General features: G+C 46.4%; 1 protein-coding gene across 2 annotated transcripts in view; it reads right to left on the reverse strand.

The window, feature by feature from the left end:
- The window catches only part of KCNJ6 (potassium inwardly rectifying channel subfamily J member 6), a 63,887-nt gene extending 50,867 nt beyond the window's left edge, over positions 1-13,020 (reverse strand). The window contains exon 1 of one of the 2 annotated variants that reach the window (XM_030199688.1): positions 12,962-13,020. Coding sequence is in view for 1 of the 2 variants with exons in the window: in XM_030199687.1 (XP_030055547.1) it covers positions 2,854-2,872 (19 nt within the window). In the remaining variant the exon portion in view is untranslated. Of the gene's footprint in view, positions 1-2,853; positions 2,873-12,961 lie in introns of those variants that run through there. The other variant, XM_030199687.1, reaches the window with a different exon arrangement.
- Positions 13,021-15,132: the final 2,112 nt, after the last annotated feature.

The following is a 15,132-nucleotide window of genomic DNA, read 5'->3' on the forward strand; positions in this document are numbered from 1 at the left end:
GAAACCCCCCTCCCTCCCATGTTATTATCACATTATAAGACTGACATCCTTTGAAGAGAGACTGCCTGTGTTCTTTCTTTCCTAATTCTTTAAAAAAAAAAAAATCACATCCTTGATTACCAATATTTAAAGAACTAGTTTCTCATAAATATTATGCTACCTGGCATGTATGATATACTTTACTCCTTCCCAAAATTATCCATTTAAAAAAAAAAATATGATGGGGGCAGTTTTCAAGAGGAGTGTCCGTATAGTCTCCCTTTCCAAAACATGCTCTCCGCGGAGTGACAGCACCCTCTAGACAGGGCCGCCGAGAGGGGGGGCCAGGGGGGACAAAATTCCTGGGGCCCGGGCGTCCAAGGGGGCCCGGCACTGCAGTCCCACCCGCCACCGGGCCTCTTACACCCGAACCCCCGCCAGCAGAAATGCTGTCTTCTGTTCTGACTCCGGCGTGCGCGGCCCACACAGACGCGCTCTCAGCTGATCTTCGCTGTACTCTGCAGGGCTTCTGTGCGTCTGACATGCAGGACATCAGACGCACAGAAGCCCTGCAGAGTACAGTGAAGATCAGCTGAGAGGAGCGCGTCTGTGTGGGCCGTGCACACCGGAGTCAGAAGACAGCACTTCTGCTGGCGGGGGGTTTGGGTGGAAGGGGCCCGGTGGCGGAGGCGGGTGGGACTGTGGCGCCGGGCCCCCCTCGGGGGGGGGGCGATGACAACCTGGGGGGGTGGCAGTGGGGCGTGGCCCAGGGGCGTGGGCGGGGCCCGGGGGCGGCCTTGTCCCGGGCCCGGCCCAGTCTCTCGGTGGCCCTGCCTCTAGATAAGTGAAACAAAGAGGCAATTGCTTCTGTTTCACATGTCATCAAAACCTGGGTCCCCATCAGTCTCTCTCTTGCTCAGGGCCGGTCAAACCCAGTAAGCGGGGTAAGCGCCGCAGGGGGGCGCCTGCCTTCAAGGGCGCCACTGCGGCACCATACCGCGCCACCCTTGGTGCTTTAAATCTTTAATTTACCTCCGTTCCAGCAGCCGCATCATTTGAAAGCCCTGCCCCGTCTCTAGCCTTCCCTCCTTTCGTGAGTTTGTTCCGCAGTCCAGCCTTCTGACGTCATTTCCTCAAGGGCGGGACTGCAGAACAAACTCACGAAGGGAGGGAAGGCTAGAGACGGGGAAGGCTTTCAAATGACACGGCTGCTGGAACGGAGGTAAATTAAAGATTTAAAGCACCAAGGGCGGCGGGGGATGGGGCGAAGGAGACTCGCTGGACAGGGGCAGGGTGGGAGAAGAGAGAAAGGAGATGCTGGGGGTGGGGTGGGGCGGGGGGTGCGTGTGCGCCAACTCATAGTCTGCAGGGGGGCGCCAGAGACCCTAGGACCGGCCCTGCTCTTGCTCACACATACCTGCTCCCCCCAATCTTCACCTAGTCTCTCACTCGCTCATACCCACCCTCCAGCCTTTGCCCAATCTCCCTCAACCCCAGAAGCATAGCCAGGTTTTGATGTCAGGGGGAGCAGACCTTTTGTAAAATAAACACATAGCATAGAAACATAGAAACATGACGGCAGATAAAGGCCAAATGGCCCATCCAGTCTGCCCATCCTCTGTAACCCTTTAACTCTTCCTTTTCCTAAGCGATCCCACATACCTTTTTAAATTCAGACACAGTCCTCGACTCCACAACCTCCAACGGGAGGCCATTCCATGCCTCCAGCACCCTTTCCATGAAATAATACTTTCTTAGATTACTCCTGAGCCTATTCCCTCTTAACTTCATCGTATGCCCCCTCGTTCCAGAGCTCTCCTTCAGCTGGAAAGGGCTCACTTCCTGTACGTAAATGCCCTTGAGATATTTAAACGTCTCTATCATGTCTCCTCCCTCCCTCCTCTTTTCCAGCGTATACATGTTGAGGTTCATAAGCCTGTCCCTATATTCTTTGTGTTCAAGACCGCTTATTAATTTTGTAGCCGCTTTCTGGACCGACTCTACTACTTAACATTTCTAGAGCGCTACTAGGGTTACGCAGCGCTGTACAAAATACTCCATCCTGTTTATATCTTTTCGTAGGTGTGGTCTCTAGAACTGCACGCAGTACTCTAAATGGGGCCTCACCAGAGACTTATACAAGCATAACTCCTGCTAACGGTCCAAGCTGGATATTGCGCAGCACATGGTCGGATAGTGCCACTGATATTCAGACAGACCGGCACAATACTTTCTGGTTAGTGCCAGGGTGGTCTGGGTGAAGCCTGACACTCACCCTCTCCATTTCTTCCCTCTCCCCCCCTCTCCTTTTGTCATATCTCTCTTGCCTCCTCGATAACTTATCCCCACTGCGTCTTATCTTCTTTTCATGCTTCATCTTTTTCCATCTCCTCATCCTAGCCCTCCCTCCACGCCCACTGATCCCCAGTCCCCTCTATATGTGTCTCTGCACTCCTTCCCCACCTGCTGTCATTACCTAACCTTTCTTTCCTTCGTTCCCCTCCCCCTCCCATTTTCGGCTGGCCTTTGTGCCTCTATTATCCACCTAAGGCGTCAGCAGGAAGAGCAGCATGGCTGGTGCCTCGCCTAATGTCAGCTTCTGCACGGGACCAGTCATGTAATATTTGTTGTGACATCTGTGGAAACTGTGAAAGGGGTACCATGGCTGGTTTCACAGGTGAGGAGTACCTGTCCATTTTCCTTGGAAGTCCGGCTGATTCACTCAGTGGGGAGCTGGTATCATCTCTTCTGTAGACACTGTGGGCTGACACTACGATGTTTGTTGGGGCACTGCCTCTCCCTCCAAACTCTACCGACCAATGCTCGGGCACACCTGTTTGAAATTGGGGTGGAGAACCATTTTTTTAGGGTGGCATTTGCCATCCCTTGCCATCCTATAGTGACACCTATGAAACGATGACAGTAATCAACCTTGTTACTGTCAGGGTTTGTGGCGTGTAATCTCAGTCTCTCAATTTACTGCTAGAGTTGGCCACAGTGGGCTAGATTCTAGATATCATGGCTAAAAATCAGCACCGAAATAAATACACCTAGGTGCAGTCCATAATATACACCTAAATTTAGGTGCAGTTTACAGAATATGCCTGGCGCCTGTCTGCATGACTGAATTTAGTTGCAGGCAGTTACAAGTAAAACTAGGTGTAAATGCCTACACCTAAATTAAGTGCAGACTGGGTGCATTCTATAACAACACGTATAGTTTTTAGAAACACCCATGGCCACGCCCCTTTTTCAACTATGCACCTTAGAATTTACGCACATTACTTTACAGAATACGCTTAGACAGTTGTATGTGTAAATTCTAATTAATGTCAATTAGTGTCAATAATTGCTTGTTAATTGGCGATTATCGGTGCTGATTGGCTTGTTTGCCAATTAAGTTGTGCGCACAAATGCAGAATACAACCGGATTTCCGCACGCAACTTAAGTCACACTATATTGAATCTGGGTGAGTACATTCATGGTGCCAAAGAGAGCTTCTTTTTGGAGTTTAAGCAGACTTAGCAGAGTTTAAGAAAGGTTTGGACGGCTTCATGGACGTAGGGAAAAATGCACTATTCCTGGGACAAGTAGTACAAAATGCTTTGCTCATTGGATCTTGTTGGGTGATTGTGACCTGGATTGGCCACTGTCGGAGACAGGGCGCTGGGCTAGATGGACCTTTGGTCTGTCCCAGTGTGGCAATGCTTATGTGTTATGTCTTTCCCTACACCCCTTCCCGTGCACTCCGCTCCATGGATAAATCCTTCTTATCTGTTCCCTTCTCCACTACTGCCAACTCCAGACTTCGCGCCTTCTGTCTCGCTGCACCCTACACCTGGAATAAACTTCCTGAGCCCCTACATCTTGCCCCATCCTTGGCCACCTTTAAATCTAGACTGAAAGCCCACCTCGTTAACATTGCTTTTGACTCGTAACCACTTGTAACCACTCGCCTCCACCTACCCTCCTCTCCTCCTTCCTGTACACATTAATTGATTTGATTTACTTACTTTATTTTTTGTCTATTAGATTGTAAGCTCTTTGAGCAGGGACTGTCTTTCTTCTATGTTTGTGCAGCGCTGCGTATGCCTTGTAGCGCTACAAAAATGCTAAATAGCAGTAGTAGTAGTATGTTACTTCTACAGGCAATCTATCAAGGTGTGCTTGGAAATTTCTTTTAATCAAGTCTGTGGATCCCAATGTAATGGGAAACATTTCTATATCTTTCTTCGATATTTCCTTGGTCTAGACTACATTTATTGCTATTTAATGATCTTCTCTGTCCCCACCTGATTCACAGAATAATTGCTTGAAACGAACACATTTATAATCAATGTCATGCTGGTGCTTTTCTCCTTTTTTTATGGGAAAGGATTTGATATACTGCCTTTCTGTGGTTACATAAGAACATAGGAGTAGCCATACTGGGTCAGACCAATGGTCCATCTAGCCCAGTATCCTGTTCTCCAAACAATGGCCAAGCCAGGCCACAAGTACCCGGCAGAAACCCAAATCGTGGCAACATTCCATGTAGAACCCCAAAGAATAGTAAGATTCTGGAACCCTAAAGAGTGACAAGATTCCATGCAGAATCTCAAAGAATAGCAACATTCCATGCTACAAATCCCAGGGCAAGCAGTTGCTTCCCACGTTTGTCTCAATAGCAGACTATAGACTTTTCCTCCAGGAATTTGTTCAAACCTTTTTTACACCCAGATACACTAACCAATATTACCACATCCTCTGGCAAAGAGTTCCAGAGCTAAATTATTCATTGAGTGAAAAAAAATATTTCCTCCTATTTGTGTTAATCAATCAAAGCAGTTTACATATTATATACAGGTACTTATTTTGTACCTGAGGCAATGGAGAGTTGGGTAATGGACCACTGTTCCGACCCAGTATGGCTATTCTTATGTTCTTAAGGGGTAGATGCATCAAGCAAACGTAAAAAAATCAGAAACGTTAAAACCTTTACCGAATTTCAAATAACGAAGCATGCTCCAAAAACACAGCCCCAAAAAGTTTGGTGCGGTATTGGAAAGAACGATGCACCAATCCCCGTCGCTAATCGGCTCGTAAAGCATGCGCAAAGCAGCCAAGCGTTATGCTGGCTGCTCTGCGCATGCCAGAAACGTTCAAAACACAGTCAAATCGCAAGCACATGGCTCCCAAATCAAAATAAAAATAAAAAAAGGATCGGGAGGGGGCAAGGGCGCTCATCAGGAGCGTCCTGTACGGACGGCCTTGCCCCCCCCCCGCTGCTCCCCACTTTCCGCCGCTCCCCCCACCCCGAAAAAGCAAACTTCTAGAAGCCCCTGCCCCCTCCCTTCTTCACTACTCTCTCACCTCAGCTCCGCCTCCCGACATCCTCCGTCCGTGCCCCGCCCCCTTTTGGGGTCGTCGCCGCCATTCCCCTCCTCCATCGGGCCCCCCTTCCTCTTACCGGGCCCGTGCAGCGCCTCTCTCCTCTGTCCGAAGGCGCTGCACGGGCAAGAAGAAAGCTGAATCAGCTGATGCCTGCCTTCGCCTAGCTTCGATAGAGCGTCTTTCTCCTCCTGGGCCCGCCCCTGTCTGACGTCAGTAACCTACGTAGGTTACTGACGTCAGACAGGGGCGGGCGCAGCAGGAGAAAGACGCGCCATCGCGAAGGCAGGCATCAGCTGATTCAGCTTTCTTCTTGCCCGTGCAGCGCCTTCGGACAGAGGAGAGAGGCGCTGCACGGGCCCGGTAAGAGGAAGGGGGGCCCGATGGAGGGGAATGGCGGCGACGACCCCAAAAGGGGGCGGGGCACGGACGGAGGATGTCGGGAGGCGGAGCTGAGGTGAGAGAGTAGTGAGGAAGGGAGGGGGGCAGGGGCTTCTAGAAGTTTGCTTTTTCGGGGTGGGGGGAGCGGCGGAAAGTGGGGAGCAGCGGGGGGGGGGGTGGGCAAGGCCGTCCGTACAGGACGCTCCTGATGAGCGCCCTTGCCCCCTCCCGATCCTTTTTTTATTTTTATTTTTTTATGTGTTTTCTGAGGTCCTTTGGACCAATCACAGCGCTTTTAGCTCTGCTAATGCGCTGGGATTGGCTCAAAGTTTGTTTATTTTTTCACTTAACACTTTTTCCTGGCACAGAGCTGTCCTAACGAGAGGTCCAGACCTCTCGTTAGTTTTCCTGCCTTTTTCCTGCGTAAAGGCAATCGGAAAAGGTTAGTGCATGTCGTTTCAATGGGGTTTTCACACTAATTGCTCATCTCCATTCCGTTTTCGTTAGCTGCTACTACCGTCGAAAAATAGGCTTTAGTGCATGGAAAGGATCGGAAATTCTTCCTTAAGGGCTCATTTAACGATGAAAAACGTTTAGTGCATCTGGGCCTAAGTGACTTGCCCTGTCACAAGGAGCTGCAGTGGGAACTGAACCCAGGTTCTCAAGCTACTTCACTGACCATTAGGCTGCTCCTCTTTTACCACTGTCTGGTTTCCTTGCATCCAGCTTTTCATTGGCCGGAGTGTGTTTATCTCAGGTGATCATAATTCTTCATTCTCCATAATTGTGTAAGGCAACATACCGTGCATGACTGTAAACCATTATAAAACTGCCCGATGATTAGGACAGAGTTTTAACCTTTATGGCAATTACTGCCCTTTCATAACATTAGTATATTTGCTCTGTGGGTTGCTTTCACACCTCTTTTCCAGACCTAACAACATCTGGCACCTCATTAGCAACAGATGACAGTGATAATGTCTATCAGTTACAGCTCACTTTAACATTTCATGGCAGCCCAGGTGAAGGCAATCAGCCCCTTAATACAATCAAATGTAAGTTTTAGTATGTGATCTCTTGACTTTCTTTCTGTGATCAATTTTAACAAATTGAATTGTTGTTTGTTTCCATCTGCACTTCCTTAATTAGGTTACATTTTCAAAACATTTGTCCTGTCAAGAAATCCAGCTGCCCGAAAGCATTAGATAAAGCCAGACAATGTGCTCTTTTCTCACAGATGAGTATAACTGATTAAGCATTTGTGACTATACATCATTGTGTACTGGATAGTCAGCGTTGCTGAGAAACATGAAAATATTAATCCTGGCACATTTTGGGTTGACGAATTGAAAAGAATAATATAAAAGCGGTAGTGATTGCATAAATTTAAACATACATAGACACGCTGTTCATTAGGTTGTTGAGTTTCTCTGCTTAATGGAGGAGTAGCCTAGTGGTTAAGGTGGTGGACTTTGGTCCTGAGGAACTGAGTTCGATTCCCATTTCAGGCACAGGCAGCTCCTTGGGACTCTGGGCAAGTCACCTAACCCTCCATTGCCCCATGTAAGCTGCATTGAGCCTGCCATGAGTGGGAAAGCGCAGGGTACAAATGTAACAAAAATAAAATAGATACTATTGGAGATTCTACATGGAATGTTGCTATATTGGAGATTCTACATGGAATGTTGCTACTCCACTAGCAACATTCCATGTAGAAGGCTGCACAGGCTTCTGTTTCTGTGAGTCTGACGTCCCAGGACGTCAGACAAGCAGAAGCCTGCGCAGCCACATTGGTGATCTGCAAGGGCCGACTTCTACATGGAATGTTGCTAGTGGAATAGCAACATTCCATGTAGAATCTCAAATAGTAGCAACAGTGGAGGAGTGGCCTAGTGGTTAGGGTGGTGGACTTTGGTCCTGAGGAACTGAGTTCAATTCCCACTTCAGACACAGGCAGCTCCTTGTGACTCTGGGCAAGTCACTTAACCCTCCATTGCCCCATGTAAGCCACATTGAGCCTGCCATGAGTGGGAAAGCGCGGGGGTACAAATGTAGCAAAAAAAAAAAAAATCAAAGGCCTAACCCTGATTTTTTACACAGTGATTTATAAGACTGCATTAATTGGGAACTCGTCCCATTCACACATGAAACAAAAACCTTCAATCCAGAGAGAAGCACAGGTTTGTGTTGTCCTTTATCGTAGTCGAATCAAACAAATGTTGTGATTAGCCAGCCAACACTACATTTGGTTTTTTTTTCAGCTCTAATTGTCCTTGAGGAAGGTGTGCCAAAACGGGTTAGTGTTGGATAGACCTGAATACTTCAGATGTGTGGCTTTATTGAATTGTAGTATTAGAACATTGTTGTACATTGGTATATAGAACCTTTTGAAGAGCATCTACAAATATTTAAATGTTATAAGTGGTAGATGATGGACATTTTCCAATAATTTCAGCTCCACAAGATTCTTGTATAAGTGCACATATTTGTATAGAGACACTATTTCAATCACCATTTAAATTATGCTCATGTTTATACGGCACTATTGGGAGAAGACTCGTGACGTTGGGAGAGCTGTTATGATTTGCCGTTCACATCGGCAAAGTCATAAATTTTGGCTCGATGAACCACAGAGCTAGTTCTTTAAACTGAACATCTTGATATGTTTGTAAAATTTCTGAAGGAGGTGTATAATTATTCAGATCAAGCCCTTCCACCTACACAGGGAATATACTATCTTAAAACTTTGCCAAGATCTAATGAGAATGTTCCGGGAACTTCAGACAAGACTCCTGAACTACTGGACTTAACAAACATTCTGGAACAATCGAATGAAACTATTGAGACTAGAGCTACTTTAAATTGTCTCATTTGTTTTCTTACAAGATAAAGAAACTCTGTTGAGACTATACTTTAAAAACATACACCCAGAATTTAAGGGTGCTAAAATTTCAATTTTTCCTGATATATCTCGTTGGTCTCAGCAGAGGAGAAAGAAATTTCTAGATGAAACAAGAATCTTTGGCTATAAAGGCAAAGTATCAATTACGCTTTCCATGTAAATGCATGTTGACTTTGAATGAAAAAAGATATATTTTCTATGAACCTGACCAATTACGTACGTTCCTTGATGCGCAAGGCGAAAAGGGTTAAATCCATATAAAGAAAGGTTGTATAATTAAGGGTTATCCTCCTGCCAACCTTAAGGTTTATATTGTTTAATCCAAACTTCCATTGGTTTTCTTATTAACCATCTTGAATCCCCCATTTATTTTAGTTGACTATAAGCAACTAAGGTTATTATTCTTAATATTGGAAAGATTTTCCTTTGTAAATATGTGATATGGCTGTATCTTATCAAAGATGATATCTTTGTATTGCATGAAACTAATAAACACATTTAAATATAAACTGAACATCTTCTCCTTTTAATATTAATTATTGATTTAAATTGTGTGAGCCCTACACATTTTATAAAATATGCACATACATGCATAAAAGACGTTCATAAATTATACTAACTCCCCATCTGGTGTACCTCCAAATGCTGCAGGTTTTTGGATGCTATTCCAAAGACATGTAGGTATTTAAGTTGTCTTTATAAAATAGTTCCAACATAGGTGCCTATTTTGACTCCTCTTAATATGCACATCCTAAGACGAGAGGCATACTAGGGAATACTTATCAATGGAAATACCTAGAGCATCTATAGTTCATCACCATCACTTGAATAAAGAGATCTCTAGTTCTTCAAGGGATCATATCTACAGGATCAAATTTTCTATTGCAAAGGCTTCAAACAAATTAAGCTATTCCCATGATAATTGCTAAGGCATTTACAGGAGAATCTTGAAAGGATGCCCCTGCAGAGATCACCCGTGCATTCAGCTGGAGAAAGGCCTTCCTTTCTGCCTGGCCAACCCTAGCTACATTTGGGAATAGACGATAAACAAAACCTCTTTAAATATGTTCTTTATGTAATACTAATTGTATATTTTACTCTGAAATGGTGATTGCCATGATGGAACAATGTAAGCCATATTGAGCCTGTAAATTGGTGGGAAAATGTGGGATACAAATACAACAAATAAATAAATAAATAAATAAATAAATAAAATAAAGCAATTCCCAAGCATAATGATGTTACCTAAGTAATTCTCGTAGAGATGCTGTCCATGGAGGATTCCAAAGAGACAGATTTAAGCTACGAAGCATCACAAGGAAGTCCTTGCCCCCTCCTCTCTACTTGCCAGCCTTTTCCCTGGTGGCAGATAAAACATTTTTGAAATTCCAATTTATTCCAGCTTGTTTATCTCTTAAATATCTCTTCCACAGTTTAATGTGGGCTGACAGTCTTGCCTTAGAATTTTTGAGTTACTACTACTACTACTATTTAGCATTTCTATAGCGCTACAAAGCATACACAGCGCTGCACAAACATAGAAGAAAGACAGTCCCTGCTCAAAGAGCTTACAATCTAATAGACAAAAAATAAATAAAGTAAGCAAATCAAATCAATTAATGTGAACGGGAAGGAAGAGAGGAGGGTAGGTGGAGGCGAGTGGTTACAAGTGGTTACGAGTCAAAAGCAATGTTAAAGAGGTGGGCTTTCAGTCTAGATTTAAAAGTGGCCAAGGATGGGGCAAGACGTAGGGGCTCAGGAAGTTTATTCCAGGGATAGGGTGCAGCAAGACAAAAGGCGCGAAGTCTGGAGTTGGCAGTAGTGGAGAAGGGAACAGATAAGAAGGATTTATCCATGGAGCGGAGTGCACGGGAAGGGGTGTAGGGATGCATTTTCCAAAGATTCTACCTTATAATATAAAGCAAGACTGTCTTCTATATGGGCCACTCCTAGAATGTGGTTACTTGATTCCCTAGTCTTGCCAACTGTTTGTCCATTTCTCCCAGTCTGCTATCATATTCCCCATGTTTGGCCACAGTTTGCTTGGTGAACTCAGGAGTCTGAACAATAGAATCCTGGAGGGTGGTTTCAACCTGAACCACAGCCTCTCAAATATCCTCCAAACAGACCTTCCTGGTAGCAGATGCTGAAAGGCCACCTGTACCTGGGACCTGGGACATAGGAAGACTACAGATAAGATAACCAACACCTGGGTGACACGGATACAGGGATGGTGAGCCCTTGGACTGCAGCCAGGATGCAGCAAACAAGTCCTCTGAGAAGGTACAAAGCAGAGGCGAGCCAGACACTGAATCCAGACAATACACAAGACATAGCAATAGACAGTGAACACTCAAGGCAGGGTAGAAACAGAGCCTGCCTAAAGCAAAAACCAAGAACGGAGTTTGACCAACGCAGGAACCAGGAACAAAGGAAGGACACTCACATAGGCCGCAAGGCCGAACTGGAACCCACACGTAACAGAGTCCAAGCATATGGGCCACAAGGCTAAACTGGAACGCACACATACCAGAGGGAAGGGAAAAGAAACAGAACAGAATTCCCTGAGTAGATACTACTCATGCAGTGCACACATACTGCACAAAACAGAGTCACAAACAGGAGGTCAAAAGACCCTACCCACAATCACAAAGAGACTGAAGGGGAAATCACACAGGAATACAACTCAGGGCTATGCTTAGAATCACAACTATACAGATGAATAATCCTAACTAACTCAAAAAGGAATCACACAGAGAGGTAGCTCAGGGCTGCGCTAGTAGACACAGCTAAACAGAGGAACCACCCACTCACACTCAAATAGTAACCAAACAGAGAGGATGCTCAGGGCTGAGCTAGTAGCCACAACTAAACAGAAGGACAACCCACTCGAGCCACACAGAAAGGCTGCTCAGGGCTGCGCTAGTAGTCACAGCTAGATAGAAGAGCAACTCACTCAAACTCAAGCAGAAACCTCACAGAAAGGACACTCAGGGCTGTGCTAGTAGCCACAGCTAAATGGATGAACAGCCCACTTGTGCCACAGAGAAAGGCTGTTCAGGCCTGTGGTAGTAGTCACAGCTAGACAGAAGAGCAACTCACTCAAACTCAAACAGAAACCTCACAGAGAGGACTCAAACAGAAAGCATACAGAGAAGTAACTCAAGACAGGGCAATACAGCCATTCTAAGGTAAAGGGAAAACACACAAAAGCAACTGAAGGCAAGACTACAGAGTCAAATAACAGACACTAGAGACAAAGGGGAAAAAGCAGGCTAAAGAGAAAGGCTGCGTCTAATACACAAGTCAGCAAAGAAATAGTGCTCATAAGAACCAGGTAACAAACACAGCACACAAAGGGTTAAAGCAGACTAAATGGAAAAGCTGCTTCTAAATACATAAGTCAGCAAAGGAGTGGTGCTCATAAGAGCCAGGTAACAAACACAGCACATAAAGGGTAACAACAGATTGAAAGGAAAAGCTGCTTCTAATTACAAAAGTCAGGAAAGCGGCAAAGCTCACAAGAGTCAAAGAACAAACACTGCACACAAAGAGTTAAAGCAGGCTACAGGGAAGATTAAACAAACAAAGAAAAAAATGTGCTTACCACGGACTAGCCAGCACCCACAGCTGGGAAGGGAAAGGCAAGGCAGATGGAGAGGCAGCAGTCACAGCTGCACAGCAGTGAAGCAATCAGGGACAAGGCTAGCTTCTACAGACTCTCAGAACAAACAGACAAGAACTACACACACTCAGAAACAGTACAGGCAGAGCCAGAAAACAAGCTAACTGAAAAGTAGTCCAGGTACAAACAAGAATTACACACACAGCAAAACAGAACAGAGCATACATAAAGCAGGAACAGAGCTTGGCTTTAACAGAGAGCAGGAACAGAGCTTGGCTTAAACAAAGTGCAGGAACAGAGCTTGGCTTTAACAGAGAGCAGGAAATGAGCGTGGCTTTAACAGAGAGCAGGAACAGAACTCATGGCTGTGCCCTGAGGCACAGCTAATAAGACGACCAGTTTCCTCAGAATCAAACACAGTTACAACCATAACAAGAAAAGGGAAATAGACCTGTTGCAAAGGCCCCCAGGAAAGTTTCCCGGGTCCTTATAAAGGAGATGGCTGATGATGTCATACTGGGCTATGAGGCTTCGAAGCAGAGAAACCAAAGCGAAGCTTGGCTTCAGAGACACCAAAGTGAGGCTTGGCTAGCAGGAACAATCAACAGCAGGGAAAGAGTCTGGAAGGGTCACAGAGCCAGATATAGAGAATCAGAAGGTTTGGGACATATTGACACTGGGAAGAAACAGTTTCTCCACTGACCTGCACTGGATCCCTGCTGGCATCAACACAATTTAGCTTCTCCACAGGTTCATGCTGCTGCTCATCTATTGTCACTGAGAACACCACCGATTAGGCCACCCCTTCCTCCAGAAGATTCAGATTATAGGTCGAGCTTGCCGTGAGTCATCCAAAGGCACTGGATCTAAAGAAACACCAAAAATCAAGTGTCAATGACTGCAGAGGAGGAGATTGACCGCTGCATAAAGGGTCTCTTTATGTTCATAGGGAGGTTACTCCGTAACATCCACCCTAACAATTGTAAAGGTCAGGAGTGATATAGAGGGAGCCAAATGAGTACCCATCAACCCTTAAATGGCCTGAGGCTTCACTTCAGAGAAGGTATGTTGTTTGCTTTTGCTCTTCTCTATAGTGAAAAACAACATCACTGACAACTCAAAAACTGCTTTGGAACTTTCTGCTGCTTTATTTATTTACTAGTAAAAAAAGGCCCGTTTCCGTAACAAATGAAACGGGCGCTAGCCAGGTTTTCCTCGAAGTGTGTATGTTCGAGTGAGTGTGTGTGTGTGTGTGTGTGAGACAGGGGCGTATCTGCGTGGGGCCTCAGGGGCCTGGGCCCCCGCAGATTTTGCCCTGGACCCCCCTACCACCATCAACCCTCCCCCGCTGCCGTTCTTACTTTTGCTGGCGGGGGACCCCAAACCCCCGCCAGCCGCCCCGCGGTGTTTGAAATTCATCTTCGGCCTCCGTGGCCGTGCTGCTGTGATAGGCGCTGTTGAAATCCACTTTGGAGTCTGACGTCGTTGTACGTTGTACGTGCTGCAACGTCAGACTCCGAAGTGGATTTCAACAGCGCCTATCACAGCAGCACGGCCACGGAGGCCGAAGATGAATTTTAAACACCGCGGGGCGGCTGGCGGGGGTTTGGGGTCCCCCGCCGGCTGAAGAAGAAGTTTTTACGGCAGCGGCAGGTGGAAGCAGACCTCGGCTGGCGGGGGGTTGGGGTCCCCCGCCAGCAAAAGTAAGAACGGCAGCGGGGGAGGGTTGGCTGCGGGAGGGGGGTAGAGAGAGTCATTGGTGGCGGTGGGGGCTCGGCGGTGGGGGCTCGGCGGCGGGGGGGGGGGGCTAAAATGTGCCCCCTCCCTCTGGCTCTGGCCCCCCCTACCGCCGGAGTCCAGATACGCCCCTGGTGTGAGAGTGACTGTGTGAGAGAGAGAGAGAGAGTGACTGTGTGATTGTGTGTCTGAGAGAGATTGTGTCTGTGTGGTTGTGTATCTGTGAGTGAGTGTGTGTGTTTCAGAATGACTGTGTGCGAGTGCGTATGTGAGACACAGAGGGGCATAATCGAACGAAAACGTCTATCTCCATGGGCGTTTATCTCCGAGAACGGGTCCGTGAAGGGGCGGACCGAACCGTATTTTCGCAAAAAAATAGACGTCCATGTTTTATTCGACAATGTGTGAGCTGGGCGTTTTTGTTTTTCAGCGATAATGGAAAATGAAAGCGCCCAGCTCAAAAACGAATAAATCCAAGGCATTTGTTTGTGGGAGGGGCCAGGATTCGTAGTGCACTGGTCCCCCTCACATGCCAGGACACCAACTGGGCACCCTAGGGGGCACTTTTACAAAAACAAAAAAAAAAGGTAAAAGAGCTCCCAGGTGCATAGCACCCTTCCCTTGTGTGTTGAGCCCCCCCCAAATCCCCCTCAAAACCCACTGCCCACAAGTCTACATAAGTACATAAGTAATGCCATACTGGGAAAAGACCAAGGGTCCATCGAGCCCAGCATCCTGTCCACGACAGCGGCCAATCCAGGCCAAGGGCACCTGGCAAGCTTCCCAAACGTACAAACATTCTATACATGTTATTCCTGGAATTTTGGATTTTTCCAAGTCCGTTTAGTAGCGGTTTATGGACTTGTCCTTTAGGAATCCGTCCAACCCCTTTTTAAACTCTGCTAAGCTAACCGCCTTCACCACTTTCTCCGGCAACGAATTCCAGAGTTTAATTACACGTTGGGTGAAGAAAAATTTTCTCCAATTTGTTTTAAATTTACTACACTGTAGTTTCATCGCATGCCCCCTAGTCCTAGTATTTTTGGAAAGCGTGAACAGATGCTTCACATCCACCTGTTCCACTCCACTCATTATTTTATATACCTCTATCATGTCTCCCCTCAGCCGTCTCTTCTC

This window comes from Microcaecilia unicolor, chromosome 4 (genome assembly GCF_901765095.1).
Source record: "Microcaecilia unicolor chromosome 4, aMicUni1.1, whole genome shotgun sequence".
Taxonomy (NCBI): domain Eukaryota; kingdom Metazoa; phylum Chordata; class Amphibia; order Gymnophiona; family Siphonopidae; genus Microcaecilia; species Microcaecilia unicolor.